The 17,930-nt window shown below is 39.9% G+C and overlaps 1 protein-coding gene across 3 annotated transcripts; it reads right to left on the reverse strand.

Annotated features, from left to right (window-relative positions):
* Positions 1-4,492: 4,492 nt before the first annotated feature.
* On the reverse strand, positions 4,493-16,448 carry LOC146059978 (potassium voltage-gated channel subfamily A member 2). Of its 3 annotated transcripts, XM_083172719.1 has the most exons (4): positions 16,305-16,448; positions 15,987-16,063; positions 13,757-14,218; positions 4,493-13,069 (listed from the first exon to the last, which is right to left on the reverse strand). In XM_083172719.1, exon 4 carries the CDS (start codon positions 12,931-12,933, stop codon positions 11,434-11,436), a length of 1,500 nt encoding a protein of 499 aa, XP_083028845.1. In that variant the 5' UTR covers positions 12,934-13,069; positions 13,757-14,218; positions 15,987-16,063; positions 16,305-16,448; the 3' UTR covers positions 4,493-11,433. The 3 variants fall into 3 exon arrangements, with proteins under 3 accessions (XP_083028845.1, XP_083028846.1, XP_083028847.1); XM_083172720.1 differs by lacking the exon at positions 15,987-16,063; XM_083172721.1 differs by lacking the exon at positions 15,987-16,063 and having other exon boundaries at positions 16,319-16,441.
* Between the last annotated feature and the right edge of the window lie 1,482 nt (positions 16,449-17,930).

Genomic DNA, 17,930 nt, shown 5'->3' on the forward strand with positions numbered 1-17,930 from the left:
GAAAGCTCAGTAGCCACAGGGCGCGCGTGAGCGTCTTGTGTGTGCGCAGCCCCTGGCGAGATCCGGCCGCTGTCGGGGGCTGGCGATAGGAGTGTGGCAGAAACAGCATACTTCCACATGAAGGTAATGTGGAACATCTGGTCCAGGATTTTGATCATCAGCAGCAGGACTAGAGAGATGAAGTCTGGGTGTTTTAAAATGTATTCTGAATTACTCTCTGCTGATTAACAGCACCTGTTACTTTATATGTAAGAGCAGGGGCATTGCTCCTAACGCCAAAAAGAAGCTGAGGGGTGGGTGGGGATTACCATAGATTAGTTATCTGGAGTGTATGCTTACTGTGGATATCCTGCTATGCTGTAATGGAAGAATTGTCATGTTGCTACCTTGTATGCTGTCTACCCAGAGGCAAACGCAGGATTTTGCAGAGGGGGTTTCTGAATTTTTTTCACACACATACACACACACAATTTTGTACGTATACATAGTGGTGTAGCTAGGTGCCACGATGCCCGGAGCAAGGGCATGTTTTGCTCGCCCCCAACCCCATTACATACTATATAACAAACTGTAATGCCCATTACATACTATATAACAAACCGTAATGCCCACTACACATCTGACACATAAGTGCCACTTACCTACATGCTCATTGCTAGGAACATCATGCTCAATGCCAAGGGGCTTCATGCTAGATGCCAAGGGGGAATGAAATAGCTTGTTGCCAAGGGGGACTGAAATAGCTCTTTGCCAAGGTGGATTGAAATAGCTCATTGCCAAGGGGGACTAAAACTGCTCATTGCCAAGGGGGACTAAAATTGCTCATTGCCAAGGGGGGCTAAATTTGCACGTTGCCAAGGGGGACTAAAATTGCTCGTTGCCAAGGGGGACTAAAATTGCTTGTTGCCAAGGAAGATCCCCTCCTTTTCAATTAAGGCTCCTGCTGGACTACTAGCCAAAAAACGCTTGCGATCCAGCAGACATCAATGCTGCTTCTGAGTGGACCGCAAGTGCCTATTGGCTAGTGGTCCAGCGGGAGACTTAATAGTGGCAGACAGGGCAGCTGAGCTCAGCCAGGGAGAGCAGGGAGCGGACAGGGGAGGGAGCGGGGGAGCGGGCTGCATGGCTCCAGCGCCTTTTGATGCCTCGACGAACAGTATACATACTGTACTTACACGGCATATTACAAAAACATACACTTACACACTGCAGATAAACAAATACACAAAGCATACATACTGTACACACACATAGCATATACACACAAACACATACACATCATATACACACATAGCATACATAAACACAGCATACACACTGACACACACATTATATAAACACTGACACACACATAGCATACACCCACAGCATAAACACACACATAGCATGTATACTTACAGACACACACATACACACTGACACACACATAGCATGAACACACACCCTCCCTTTTCTATCAAACATCAATAAAGCAAGTGCCTCATCCTGCAAAAATAATAACTGAAGCCTGAGGCATATACCACCTATCTCCTAGGCTTCTGAACATCCCTGTGTGATCACCCCGGTCACATAGAGCACAACATGGGAAAAGCTCAGCTGCACACTGCCCCTGCAGCTAGCTCCCCCTGCTGTAAGCCCGCACAGCAGCGTTAGGTCGGCAGCCTGTCTCTCTCTACTCTCTCTGCTGGGAGCCACACAGCCCGACGGCGGCAGAATTACTAAATAAAATTCATCATCTACACTGCTGTTTTCCGCAGCAGCAGGGGGGTTTCTAAATACTCGGAAACCTGTGCTGTGTGCGCGGGTGCTACCTGCTACAAATAAAGAACAAGACTTTACTGCTGTCAATTCTATGTGATTCCTTGTAACTATATATAAATCACAGGGTCTCTGCACTCACTAAGTTAACTCACAATAATAAGCAGTAGAGATTTAGTTCATGAATTGATCAATCCATTTAAGCCTGTAGCCCCTGGCATGGGACCCCACTTTTGTGCAGGTCCTACTCTATTGCTCAAAATAATTGCCATACACATACTGTAGGCCCTTATTCAGATCTGATCGCAGTAAAAATTTGTTCTCAAAATGGGCAAAACCATGTGCACTGCAGGTGGGGCAGATGTAACATGTGTAGAGATAGTTACATTTGGGTGGGTTGTGTTGAAACTGACATCTATATTGCAGTGTAAATATAATGCAGCCAGTATTTACCCTGCGCATAAACAAAATAACTCACACAAATCTAGTGTAACTCTCTCTATACATGTTGCATCTGCCCCACCTGCAGTGCACATGGTTTTAGCCATTTTGAGAACATTTTGTACTAATAATGTGATTACTATGTTTATGGTAATTATTTTGAGCAATAAAGTAGGACCTGGGTTCCCATGCTGCGTGCTGGATGACTCACCGACAGTCGGGATTCAGAAGGTTGTTTATCTGACAAATGTTGCTTTATGGTATACTGTAACTCACCGATAGTTGGGATTCCGATGGTCCCAACTGTCAGGAGCCTGACAGCCAGGATCCCGAGTTACACAGGCTTATTTACCTTGTGGAGTTCCACAACCCTCATGCGAGTCCGCCAGGGGCAGATTAGGGTCTGTGGGGGCCCTGGACAACAAAATTGTTGGGGCCCCCACAGTCCCCCCCAGGGGAGGCTGGTACCTGGGCAGCACAGACGGGCAGGGGGTCCCTGCAGCGGTCTGGGCAGCCAGCACCGGGGTCCCAGCAGCAGAGGGTGTGGATCGTTTGGTCTACAACAACTAGGTCGACACGCATTGGGTCGACACCAACAGGTTGACATACAGCAAAGTCAACATGGGTCTAGGTCGACATGGGTCTGGGTTAACAGGACATTAGGTTGACACAAGCATTAGGTTGACATGAGCTTTAGGTTTTTCACTGTTTTTTTACCCAAATGTCGACACAGTCAACATGGACACAGTTTGAAGTGCACCGCATCCCCTCGCATCAGTCGCTTTGCGTGCAATGCTTCGGGCACAGTGCTTCGCTACGCTCGGTTGACTATTTTATTCTACCACCACGCCCTAGTGGGTGGTAGGGCATGAAATACAACCTGTCAGCACTTGTCGGCTCCAAAAACAGTGGGAGGACTTAGGGCCTTATTCTGGTTCACTCTCAGAAGCAAATTCCTTCTCAAATGGACAAAACCATGTGCACTGCAGGTGGGGCAGATATAACATGTGCAGAGAGAGTTAAATTTGGGTGGGGTTTTACTTCAAAGTGAGATCTATATTGCAGCGTAAAAATAAAGCAGTCAGTATTTTCCCTGCACAGAAACAAAATAAGTCACCCAAATCTAACTCTCTCTGCGCATGTTACATCTGCCCCCCCTGCAGTGCACATGGTTTTGTCCATTTGAGAAGGAATTTGCCTCTGAGAGTGAAACAGAATAAGGCCCTTAATTTTATCCTGCATGAAGATTGGCAAATTGGGATAGGGCGGTGGCGTCATGCAATGTCAGCCGCCCATCCCAAGCAGGCATGGACATACAGCATTTCCATAGGCGCGCCCCCACCTGCCCATCATTATGTGAACGTCCTGGCGAGTGTATGATACACCAAAGGCATTTCGCCCCAGGGTATGCACATGAGTATGAACAACTATGTGCACTCCCCACCATTGGGGACGGGGCCAAATTCATAGTCATGGACTGTATCGCCCCCATAGTACTGCAAAGAGGGTGGTAACTCAATAATTGTAACCATATTCAGTCAGTTCACATCTGGCTTTCTGGCATTAATTCAAGCAAGTTGCTAGTGTCTGATTTTAGGGTGTGGTATAACTCACAGACATTCATAGATGGAAAGTCAATAGGTCGACACAAGCAAAAGGTCAATATATGAAAAGGTTTATATGGGTTTTTCATGAGGACTGCCAATTAGTGTACCATGTCCCCTTGCATGGTTCGCGGCCTTTGTCCCAGGTGCCAGGTGCATTCCCAATTGAAGTCAACCATCCACCTCAGAATTCTTCATATATCCACCTATTGTTTGTGTTGACCTTTTAATTATGTCATGGGGCCCACAAAGGTTTAGTGACACCCCTTTGCAAAGCTGCATGCATATGGGGCTATGGTCATATGGAGGCACTGCATCTGCCTTAGTGGTGTCTCAGTACAATGCACAATCAGACTTTCCTGTACAGGATATACAATAGGTTCATGCTGTTGACATACAGAATGTCCTGTCAGTGTCAACATTGCAAATGTCGACATTTGACATGCCATCTTTCCATCCATGTCACCATTAGATCATATTGACATTTTGGTGTTGACATTCTGACCACCCAGTGCTTTATATTTTGTACAGTATATATGCTCAGCATGTTTCACTCAATCAGACATACAGTACAGTAATCTGTACACACACGCTGTAGGAAGGCATCGCTTGTGTGACAAAAACTCCTTCTCCATCCCCAAAATCCTTCATTAGCGCCTAACACTTTGTGCAAGTAAAGAGTACAAAGAGCAGAAGATAATTTGTCAAACTGGGCATCTTTATACACAAGCATCAATAGTATACATTAACATTTTCATATGTTAATTACATAAGTTATACCTACAATGGACCAATATGGTATAAATAAATCTTACATATGGTATGTAAGAATAAAAACATTTCATTGTGTTTACAAATACGTATGCACGGGTGCATATATATATATATATATATATATATATATATATATATATATGCCTAGACAATACTGACATGTGTACATTTATTAAAAGAACAGATTTGTCTCAATTGTCTGTAATGGGAATGACTTAACATTGCAAAACAGGAGACAACATACAGTATTGAACAAAAAGCTGAAATATGATTTGCAATTGATTAAAACGCTTGTTTGTTTGTACTTTGAGACTATTTACCATACAGCATCCTAATTATGTACCTATAGCAGTACTTTTCATGGTCAGCACAGACATTGGTTACTGTATCATTTCATTTTTTTTTATTTATTATTTAATTATTTTCTACTTGGTATTCACCAGTTACCAATTTTCTTCAACACAATATTGAATGAGGAGGCACTGGATAGAGGATCCTGAATATGTGGTTTCAGCATCAACTCGTATTATAGAACATAACACCTTGGTCAACACTTGCAGAACATAATTTGTTTTAAAAGAATTTTAGGAAATACCTACAGTATGTACCCATGTAGCCAATCACCAGTATTCATTAACCTCCAATACAGAGTTTAATGCAACTTTGTTCTGTATGGATCCTGTAAATGTTGCACTACACGCATATGCATCTATGATAGCTTCAGAATCAATTGTAGCTGGAAGTGTAGGAGGAATTGTGGGCTGTGCAGAGTTGAGCATATGTAGAGATTGTAGACAAAATCTAGCACCACGGAGCAATGTAGGGGCATATTTTAAGTGATCTAGTTAAATAACTTAGAAAATGGCTTGTAATCGCTGCCTGTGTCGGCCCATAAAATCAGATTTTCCTGCATGGAAACTGGGCTTGATATACTGTAACACAGACAAGTCAAAGAGCAATTACACCACAGGATCACAAAACCAGAGACTACTAAATGGTGACATACAGAGGGAACTGATTGTGACATGTGGAGAGAATCCAGTGAGATGCTTAAAAACCTGCAGTTGTATATCACCTTATTGCCCAGTTTTGGAATTTAGATGTTGGCATGTAATGGCAATGATAACTACTGTATAACAAAGTTTGTATAGTGAACAGTAGAATAATATCTATTGAATGGTGTGCATATAATTCTGGTTTAGTAGTGTGATGTTTTTCTGCATTGTTCTGGATTTTTCTGATTTTTATGCTGGTGCTGTTTTCTAGTACATAGGTACATAGGGGGTTATTCTCGTTCACTCTTTCTGAAAAATTCCTTTTTAGATGGACAAAACCATGTGCACTGCAGGGGGGCAGATGTAAAATTTGTCCATCTAAGAAGGAATTTGTCACAAAGAGTGAACCAAAATAACCCCCATAGTGTAGTTTCAAAGGGTCAAATGTAATAGGGTGTGAGAATCAGAAAGTGGGAGATTGTGGGAGAGTTTTCCCAATGTTTTAAAGCAGCAATCAATTACATGGCAAATCAACCTGTTTTTTTTTTTTTTTTTTTTCGGTTTAAATTATTGCCGCTTTAAAAAATTAATTGGAAAACTCTTCCCAAACTCTTCACACCCTATAAAATTTGGCCCCATTTGTCTTTTCCTACTAACTCTAATTATTGCCCTGTTGAAAGTTACATCAAAGCATTTGAATTTTAACACCTTGAAAATGAAAACAGGTGGCATATATAAAGGAAAATGATTCAGCAGCTGTGTAATGCAGACTTCAGGGACCACAGACAACCATGAGATTTTGCTCAATTATTGCAATAAAAATACTTCAGTGTGAGTTTTTAGAAGTGACAGATAGAAGTAATAGATGCTCAGAGCAACCAATCAGATTCTACTTGTCATTTATCTAGCACATTCTAGACGATAATAGCTAGAATTTGATTGGTTGCAATTAGCAACATCTCCCAATTCTAAAAACTCATACTCAAAGTATAGTAAATTTACCTCATAGAGTAGTATGCTTTTTTTTCTATCATGTTTACGTTTACCATAAATTATGAGGACAATCAAAAAGTATCTCGGGGGTAGATTTATTAAGCTCGGTGAAGTGATAAACTGTCTGGTTTTTATCACTGGCCAATCAGCTCCTACCTGTCATATTTTAAATCGAGTCTGTAACTTCACAGGTAAGAGCTGATTGGCCGGTGATAAAAAAACAGACAGTTTATCACTTCACCGAGCAGCCAGACCAGCGGAGGCCACTGAGCAATTACACCAAAAAACACCCTGATGCCTGATTTGCAAAACACCTACAACTTTATGCAGCTGAAACTACACACGAGGCAATTTGTGCATCATACAAAACAGTTTTCCTATGCACCAATAGATGCTTCAACTTAATGGCAAGATGGATTATGGCATGATAGGCAATCCTCGGCAATACTGGTACTATGTGGCACATGAGTATGTGCTCCTACTGTAACTTCCTTATTGCATAAACAAATTCCACCTCTTTGGAAATGTAAATTCATCCAAATGGGGTGTAAAAATGCTTACATTCCACTTTATTTCCTAAATTGTTCAAATATACAGATGTGGCTGCTGAAGCGGCACTTTTAGTTTAAGCAGAGTAAATTCAAGTAAAAGTTAGTTGGCCATTAAGTTATTAGTAACTACATGTACAGTAAAATTGGTCATATACGGGGTCATATAGGGCTCCAGTTAAAAATGGATTGTACCTAGTGGCGGCACCATAGGATGGCTTCAGAGCTGTCCAAAATGCAAATATTGAGAGTCACGCCAACTGCCATTCCAAACTGGATCACTGGCAGTTGGCGTGGCTCAACTATTTAAATATTGGACTGTGCCCCAAGTCTGGAGCCGCCACTAGTTGTAACCCCCTTTTAGCATTAGTTTCTGTTTCTAAAGGGCTAAATACCCACAATGTTTTATTTAGTTTAACTTACCACTGTTTAAAAAGACAGTTATGTTCTCTATAGATATATATCTGGCAATTGGGACCCAGCACAGTCTTTCCGACTTGATGAGTCCCTGACTGGTTGGAGCAATATGCACATACACAGATGGCCGTCCTGCATGCACATTAGTCAGTAACTCATCAGCAACAGCAGATGGCTTCTGGCACCACACCAGAGGAAAGGGACATAGTGGGACCCTGCCAGTGAGGTAATTGATGTTAAATACCAGAGGCATATTTGTTAGTATCACAGTAATACTAAACACAATATGTATGCCACCGGCAGATACTCTCATTGGTAAATGGAACCCAAACAGCTGTATTTTTTTTTACTTGCATGGCTTCCACTTTGAGTCGCTGCCTCCCTGGGGATATAAGTGAAACACTGGAGAGTTGACCTGACTATGGGGAATGTGTTCACCTATTTAATTCAGCTGGCACATATTGTGTGTTTCCTACCTTGCATTGTGATACTGTCGGCTATTGCTTCTCTGTGTCATTGATAGTGTGGAAGTGTGGCACTGCACTATGGTATCACAGCCATAATCCCAGCCTGTCATTGATACAGGGTGGCAACATCAGGCAGCATCACAGGCATCAATTAACCTTACATCCACCTTCTCTCCATGACACGCAATATGCTCCCCACAAGGTAAGAGACAGAGAGGAGAGGTTCAAGAAGCACTCCGTAAGGCGTACCTAAGTGTGAGTGGCACCGAGGATGCCTAGAACCCTTCCATTAGACCAGTGGTTCTCAAACTCGGTCATCAGGACCCCACACAGTTCATATTTTCCAGGTCACCTAACAGGTGCACTAATTACCGACTGAGACATTTTAAAAGATCCACAGGTGGAGCTAATTATTTCACTTGATTCTGTGAGTCCTGGAAAACATGCCCTGTGTGGGGTCCTGAGGACCAGATTTGAGAACCTATGCAATACACCAATACTGTATGTTTATTGGAGAGCAATCTATTTAGAATTAATATACCATTTTCATCTTTAAGGTGTTGATTCTTCAATAATATCAATGCATAACTATAAGCATGAAACATATATACGCTGAAATATAAGTAAATACACAAAGGCACAAATGAAAATTGCACACAACTTCTATGGCAACAATTGCATATTTGGTTCAGGAGTTACTAAAAATGGAAAATACTGGCAGTTTTTGGGACTTGCAGCTGCCAAATGATTGTGCCAATTTTTTTTTTACTGACCTTTACTTCTAGATGTTGTAAAAAATGTAGCTTATTATCAGTTTATTTGCGACATTGATTAACTTTCTGTATAGGTAATGGAACATTTGATATCACACTGTGCTTAACATATGCATAATACAGACATTGAAATTGACAATAATATCTAAAGCTTCTTGCAATTGATATTGTTTCTCAGATTACATATATTCTATTGCACCGTTCAATAAATATTGGTGTGTATGTGGTTGTGTATTGAATGTGCTTGAATATACATACATGCATGGATAGATACTCTTTGAATAGACAGATATTCATGTATCGCTCATACATATATAATTACTGTACATCAGTAGAACCGATCTCATTGCAAAGGTAATACAATCCTGATTTGAAAGTGTTATAAAAATCACCTATTTGTTTCTGCTTTTATAAATAACATATGTTTTTTTCTGTACAACTGTATTATTGACCTTTATGTTTGAGAGTGCATATTAATGTATGTTTGATCAGTGTTCTCATTTACCCATGCACTCATATACACATATGTATGCACATTCTATATACACATGTAAATAAATATATATATATATATATATATATATATATATATATACATGGATTTCTATACATTCCATAGTGCTTATATAGCCACTTACATCTACAGACAATTGAAACATGTCAATGGATGGCGTTATTTATTTATGACTAACGTCACACCATTTCCTGTGTCCTTCCATCTGCCAGCTTCCCTGTGGATGCTTAGTTATTACTTACTATTTGAATACAGTACATATATTTTCAAGCGTGACAAAGTTTCCCTGAAACATAAACACAATCCTTGGTGCAAGTATATTTTACCTACAGTTTGAACCTTATTTTATAATATACAATCAGTATGTCCCTTTTCCTGATTTAACTTCTGTATTCCTATAAGGAAATTAATAAAAGAATACAATTGTAGAATAAATACTATTAACACTGATACAGCTACATAGATAATTGGTTATTTTCTATTAAGAAGAAATTGTGTATGTGTATTTCTGTGTATTTGGCTATAATGTATATGTTGATAGTGTTTGCATGCAATAATAATTATCCATGCATTATTCCTATTTCACAGTTATTAATTCATGAATGGAATGTAGGCAAGATTATATTAGTGTGACAGTATATTAGAATTTCTAACACAACACTTGAAAACTCCGACACTAAAGGAGACCTGTCACACTGTATCCCGCAAGTTGTATCTCTCCAGTGGGCTGATACAGCAAAACAGTATGACGTTAGGGGCTCCCGCCAGTAGGATATCTACAGGCCTTCAGTACAAAAGTTTTAAGGCTGACATTATCCACATTACAGAGAACTGCTAAAAGACCAGATTGCTAGGAACAGTTAATGAACAATTAATAATATAGGCATGCAGTTATTTTACATACATGGGTGGTATATGTGGGTAACCCTAATCAACCATGGTCTCATTGCAGTCCCATGTGATCTTGTTATTATTAATTATTATTATTATTATTATTATTATTATTATTATTATTATTAATATTATTATTATTAATATTATATTAACCTTAGAAACATTTGCAGCATGTTGCCTTGACACGTGTGAATGCTTATTTCACATTTTCATACAACCATTGGTCAATCTGCACCCTTATTCTGGACATCTGCAGTACCTTGATCAATAATGAAGTGGTCCCATAGATAAGGAGCAGTAGTATATTCCCTGTTTCATTGATGACAGTAATGACCATGTGTACACTGTGTCTGCAGATCATAGTACATACTGACTTCCTGTTTGGTCGTGTCATACATCCCAACATAGACACACTACAGTGGCAGCAAACTAGCTTATTAAATTCTTTAAAAAATAAAATATCAGCACTTTGATATACAAATAACAGAACCTTAACATAAAAATATATGTTCCTCGATAAAATATGGAAGGTCTTTTCTTAAAAACAGCTATTTAATTATTAAAGCATGAAATGTTGGGCTTTACATATGTGCATTGATTATTTAAGTGCAATTTACGTTTACATCAACACAGAATATGCCACGCATATCCTATAGAAGACATTTTATAGCTGTGGTAATATTTGTGGGTAAATTGTGAAGTACTTTTCTTTGGAAACCATCATATTTTCAGTCAAATCAACAGGGGCAAGTTTCACCCCTCAGCAATTATTTGTATCACTATAAAAGGTTACTGTCCTGTGCATTGCAGCCTGTTGCTGCTGCAGAACCTCTTGTGAAACATTGATAGTGTTCTTCATGAAGTTACGCCTGTTTGTTTAATCACAAGCTAAACACTGATTAGACACCTATGCATCCAAATCGATTGTACACCGATATTCACTTCTTTCATCTATCCAGGCTGAGATGCCTGTGTGTGTATGCAAAGTGAGGTCTGGTGATTGCCTCAGTACTAGGTCATTTCAAATTTTAATACCCTTTAGTCAAATATGCTACCAGATAGATTGCTTTGGCCTACCAATGTTATCAATAGATGTTCCGTGAGTTAGCATTCAGTTGCAGATGCATTAAAACATCCCTTACACAACTATTGCTTTCCATGCAAAATTGACACATCTAGAAAAGTATTACCTAGCAGATTATTGCATTACACAAATTCTGCAGCTGCACCATTCCCTTTGCAAGGAGCAGGCCAGTCAAACGTCAGTGAGCATTTTGGTTATATTTACATAGTTTGTGTTTCCTAAGGTGCAATTTGCAGTTTTTAAGTTCTTCTCTCTAAAGTCTTCATTGCTATGATTAACTCCTTCTTGGATCTCCATGTAATCTGACCTACTCAGCGTGGAGGCACTTCTACTTTTTTGAAGGTCAGGGGAAGATGGGATCTTTGGACAGCTGGTTACTTGCAAATATTGTGCTTGTTCCTCACCTTCTGTCTCTCTGTGATAGAAGTAATTGAAGTTGGAAACTATAACAGGGACTGGTAAGGCAATGGTTAACACGCCTGCAATTGCACAGAGGGAGCCTACTATTTTGCCACCTATTGTTGTAGGGACCATGTCTCCATATCCTACTGTTGTCATGGAAACCACAGCCCACCAGAAGGCATCTGGGATGCTGGGAAACTGAGATTCTCTCTCATCAGCTTCTGCAAAATACACAGCACTGGAGAAAAGAATGACACCAATGAAGAGGAAAAATATCAAAAGGCCTAATTCCCTCATGCTCGCTTTGAGTGTCTGACCTAAAATCTGCAGGCCCTTTGAATGTCTGGAAAGTTTGAAGATTCTAAATACTCTAACCAGTCTTATAACCCTAAGAATTGCTAAAGACATTGCTTGCTGACCTTGTTGCCCATCTTCTGTTTTTTCTGCCAGCTCTGTACCTAGGGTTATAAAGTAAGGAATAATAGCCACTATATCAATAATGTTCATAATATTGGTAAAAAATGCAGCTTTACTTGGGCAGGCAAAGAAACGAACCAAGAATTCAAAAGAGAACCATATAATGCAAAGTGTCTCAACAATAAAGAATGGGTCTGTGAATGTATTAGATGGTTGGTATCGGACTGTACTGTTGGAGTATGGGTAATAATGGACAGCACTCCCATGCATGTCCTCGCTTTCATCTCTAAAAACAGGCAATGTTTCAAGGCAAAAACTCACAATTGAAATCAATATCACCATAACTGATATAATTGCTATAATCCTGGCTGGGCCGGAGCTTTCTGGATATTCAAAGAGAAGCCACACTTGTTTCTGGTACTCATTATCTGGCAAAGGGCGTTCCTCTTCCTTTATAAATCCTTCATCCTCCCTAAAGATCTCCATGGCTTCTTCACCGAGTTCATAGAACCGGATTTCCTCTGAGAAGATATCCAGGGGCACATTCACAGGTCTCCTTAACCTCCCACCAGACTGATAAAAGTACAGGATGGCATCAAAACTCGGTCTATTCCTGTCAAAAAAATATTCATTCCTCAGTGGATCAAAGTATCTCATCCTCTTTTTAGGATCCCCCAGCAACGTTTCTGGAAACTGAGATAAGGTTTTCAGCTGAGTCTCAAATCGAAGTCCAGAAATGTTAATAACGACTCTCTCACAACATTCATGATCAGGGTCAGGATCATAACTGTCCTGTGGGTGTCCTGGCAAAGCTGATGCTTCATCTGTGGGATCTCCAGTGGCAACTGTCATAGTTATGGACCAAATAAGTGTACAGCCTGGTTCTTTTTTCTGGCTGTTGGGAAGTAACCACAGTGAAGCAATAGGGGTATGTTGGTGCTCAGGATAGGAATGGGTTTTTGGAAAGGAGAGGTGTATAACCTCTCACCTAGAAAAGAAGAGAAAATAGTTACAGTAAGAGTCATTTCTTTCTATACTACCACACCTTAGAGGCTGCTAGAGATGCTCTTTACAGAAACGCTCAGAGAAGACAGGAGGCACTGAGAAGATTAAGGGGCTGAAATTCCCCATACATTAATACAGGTAGCACAAAAGTGATACCAAATATGCTTCTTGTATGGAGCACTGTATATAATTAGACGTGTCTATGTTGTCAGGGGCATAACAGCATCTAATATCCTTTCGTCATGATGTACACGTGCTAAAATAATAGAGAAAAGTGTACAGGTATACATTATTAATTCAAATTAGGAACATCTATATGAAAGACAAAACCACACTCTATAACATTTAATGGTAGGGTTCAGCTAATGTTTACACCTAAAGATTATTGACACATAATGGTAACATAATACAAACTAAAGATAATCCAATCTTGATATATATATATATATATATATATATATATATATATATATATATATATATATATATATATATATATATATATATATATATATATATGAAAGTAAACCAACAAGTGAAACGTGTGCAGAAGGTCTTTAAAGAGTTAAACATGCAACACAGTGATTAAATGTCTGGGACTAACAATATACAGCATGTCTGTTAAATGAGAAACAGTGCCAACCTGTGTGAAAATGATACAAGACATTACCTTAAGGAACAATCCTCCAGGTTTCTTAGTAACCAGTCTAGGTAGAATCAGTTCTCCGGGGAATACAACGAGGAATAACAGGTTTTCTGGCATCCTATAAATTTGTTTGTTCTTATTAGTTCCAAAATATTTAGTCAGCTGACGCTAAATCGGGGGATTTCTTGATAAGAGCAGCTCATTGTTCTTGAAGTGAAAGGACAGGATTAGTCTGGCAGGTTCTCTTACTTGAAAGCCTCTGTTTAAAGCATATAATGTAATGGATGGGAGATGCTAAGCTCAGCACAAAAAAAAAGATCTGGAGTCCTCAGGAGGTGTGACGTTGCCTGGTGGAGAGGACTAAAAAATAAGAGCTAGGTAAATCTGGTACATCATGAAACATCTGCAGAGACCCAGTTTCCAGATGCAGTAGTCACACAGCCTTCCCCCTTGTCAGCCTGCGTTATGATGCTTCGCTATTCTGCACTGCAACAAAACAAGAGGCAGCATTCACAGCACATCCCACATTACAGGGAGAGCTGAATAGATACAACATAGGAATTCACATAGCATGAAACAGCTCTGATTGCAGACACATATACATAAGACATGTACATATGTGTGTATGTGTGCATGTGTGTTTGTAAACATCTGCATGCTAAAGAAAATGTGTGTATTGCTACAAACATGTTGCTTGTATTTTTGACCCAGAAAATGTTCCACAAAAATAAATTGACCCCTTGATTGATGCGTCCCACTAATGCCCCCTTTAAGTTCCATTCTCTATGACTACAATGTAACCTTGGAAGCAGGCTGCAGCTCTGCAGTATGGAGTTTTCATTATTAATCTTTTAACTTTTACATGCCCAGAGTGCAAAGTGCTCTACAAGTGTAAACAGTATACCAAAGCAGGCAATAGTGTCACTTATTGTCATCAGCCAATCATAAGAAGACATTGGCATTTTACATTTAGCAATGAGCAGTTGTGGGTGCAACTCTCCAATATTACAGGAGAAAATACTGTTGCAGGTATCAGGTCATACCTTAATACAGAGACACGGTTTATATGTAATTGGCCACTGTTCTCTGAGGATGCTGCTTCTGATTCTGATCCCCACCCATAAGAGCAATAAAATAGGCTTTTTGTCTTTTGCCCAGGTCACGCAGCTCATAGAAAAGACAAATGAAATGTGTATTCAAGTGTATTCTGCATAACAAATGAGCTGCCTGGGTATTGAGCCTTGACTCAACTGGATAGGTTTACTAAGAGTAGACAGCAAGCTGACATTTGATCCATAGCCAAAGGAATCTTAGCAAATCTAATATTCTGCCTAATGTATGTTGAAGAAGACACTGTACACCCTGCTGTACAATATGTAAATGGCTAGAGCACCTTAGCTATAGTGCAGATACATTAACTGTCAGATAATATTTATGGTATGCTATGTATAGCATTTGTTTCCCACAACAGTCTCAATGCTGACGTTGGAATAGGGAGATCCCAAGTTCAACCCCTTTTCTCTACCATTTCACTGCTGGGGATGCCGGTAAATGCATTGATTTAACATGCCGTGTCATGCATTGACCTTTTACACCATTCGGAGAACCAGTTCTTCAGGGGTTAAAGCAAATCCCTCTGGTTTCCTACCTACAGCAGCTACACGGCTATTTCTTCACAGCAACAGGGATGACAGAAGTAGTCTGGGCACAGGTGGGGCTCCATGCAATCTCTTTACACAATCCACCTTAAAGAACAGCTTCTACCTTTTATTACTTTACATTTTAGAAGTCTTTTATTGGTTATATTATATTTGGGAACAACAATAAAAAAAGCCTTAAACCATGATCTCTGTTCAGTATGCACACAGGCAATCCATCGGTTATTCTATCACCTCCCTTTCCTAAACATCAGAGAAATAGTACATTCCTTACAGTCTATTGCACAGAAGGCTGGAATCCCCCTATTAAGTATACTGTAGTCTACACAGATCCTATTAATGAGCTACAGTATGTTTTTTTATGATTCAAGAGCCGCCTGAATAAGCAACCTGAATACCATAACCTAAATCTGTAGTCACTTGCTGTACTTAGATAGATGTTCTAGTTGTTTCAATGGGATGACAAGAAAATAAGTGTGAAACAACATACAGTGCAAATATAGCTATAATGACATGTGCATATGTAAAAGCATCACAAATCTCCACAGGAATAAAGCAATTATTGTAGGTAACAAAATAACGAGTACCGTACTTACATTTGGCAAAGGATGTTGCAGCTGTCATCCTCTCCTCTCCACCTGTAAGCAATGTTCACCTTTGCCAGTGTATCCTTCTGTTGCGAAACATTTTTTTTTTTTGCATTGAACATATATACACATAAATGGAAATGGTGCCCATAATTTGTCTTCTTCTATGCAAATCGCCTTAATTGGTGTTTCATCACAGCAGCATGCACAGTGTTGATGATAATGAGCCACATTGCAGACAGTTGGCATCCCATATTATACATGCTATTACAAATTATTTCTTATAGACTGGAACGGGTCACAATCTGCATGCAATGAGGTAATTACCATGTTTGATTTACCCTTTTCATTCGAAAGCTGAAGCATCCATTTTCCCAGTTTGTGGTAAACCTTTACTTAATGGTGGGAGCAGAAGCTTACAATTGGTTCTGCAGTAAGACATGCAGTGCATACATAAAGACTTCACTGCACTGTATTATCTCTCCCCTACCTGACAGTTTGGCTAAATGAAAGCAGCTCTCACATCGATATAATACAATAAAGCACCCGCAAGCTGTTAGTGTTGTACAGTATCTTTGCCTTATTAGTAAATCTCCAATGGTATTGCAGGAAAATCTAAGATAATTTGCAATAATAATAACTGTGCAGGATGTAGAGATAAAGGGTGAGATTTAATAGGATGAGAGTTTCAGAAAGTGAGAGATTTAGTGAGAAATCTCTAGTTTTTTTAAAGCGGCAATCATTTACACTTCAAAATCAAACTGGTTCTTGCAGTGTAAATGATTGCTGCTTTAAAAAAACTAGAGATTTCTCACCAAATCTCTCACTTTCTGAATCTCTCATCCTATTAAATCTCACCCAAAATATCTTTTGCATGTAACTTGTTGCTAATGTATTTATTAGCGTGAATTTATAACAGCAATATGAAAAAAAATGGAGCCACAAATTTGTGGTTTTCTTAGCACGGGCATTGCTGATTTGTACTCAGCTTAGTCATATCTCCACTTGTAGCTGAGGTGCCAGCAACAAGGGGTGGCAAGGGGTGATCACATGTAGGCAAAGCAGGGCCGCAATTGGAGGGGGCAAGGGAGACGCATGCCTCGGGTGCTTGATGTGATACCTGTACATGCAATGGGAAGGGGGAGACAGAGCCAGGACATATTACTGCATTGCCCCGGGTGACGAAAACCCTACTTGCAGCCCTGGGTAAAGTTTAGGCGTTTCAGATCAAGGGCATGTTGAAGCAAATGCAGGCTATGCAAGTTCATAGTACCTCCCTTTATGGGAGGTATGGCACAAATTCCCTGGCACTGGTCTAGGCTCTGCCTACTGAAGGGGGGGGGGGGATCGGTGTTAGGGGAAAGGAGTTCCACCAACCACTTGTACACGCATTCTGATGGTATGGGCACATTAGTTCAACAAAGTCAAGGTCGATAATTAATAGGTCTTCCACTATTGGTTGTCAGGCAGACGGTCGACACATGAAAAAGATCAACATGCATTAAGAGCTGCCATGGTCACACAATCGTCACAAGCTAAATGTCAACATGGAAAAGGTTGACATGGGAAAAGGATGACATTAGTTTTTTATGATTTTCTTATTAAACCAACTTGTTCATATTTTACTGTCCAAATGGGCCTAGAGTGAGAATATAATAGTGTGCCGAGCACAGGAAGCATGGTGTGAGGGGACTCAGTGCACTTATACAGTTTGCACCAACAAAACATGAAAAACACGTCAACCTTTTTCCATGTCAACTTTTCCTACAGTGTGTCAACATTTTGATTGTGTCGACCTAATGCATGTCGGGGACTTTCATGTGTTGACCTTCTGCCTGTCGACCAATAGTGGTCAAGCTATTGACTGTTGACCTAGACACTGTCGACATAGCAATCCACACTCATTCTGAATATGACAGCACAGTATCCACAGAGAATAGCACATTGGGGATT

Source organism: Crinia signifera, chromosome 2 (genome assembly GCF_055691185.1).
Source record: "Crinia signifera chromosome 2, ASM5569118v1, whole genome shotgun sequence".
NCBI lineage: Eukaryota > Metazoa > Chordata > Amphibia > Anura > Myobatrachidae > Crinia > Crinia signifera.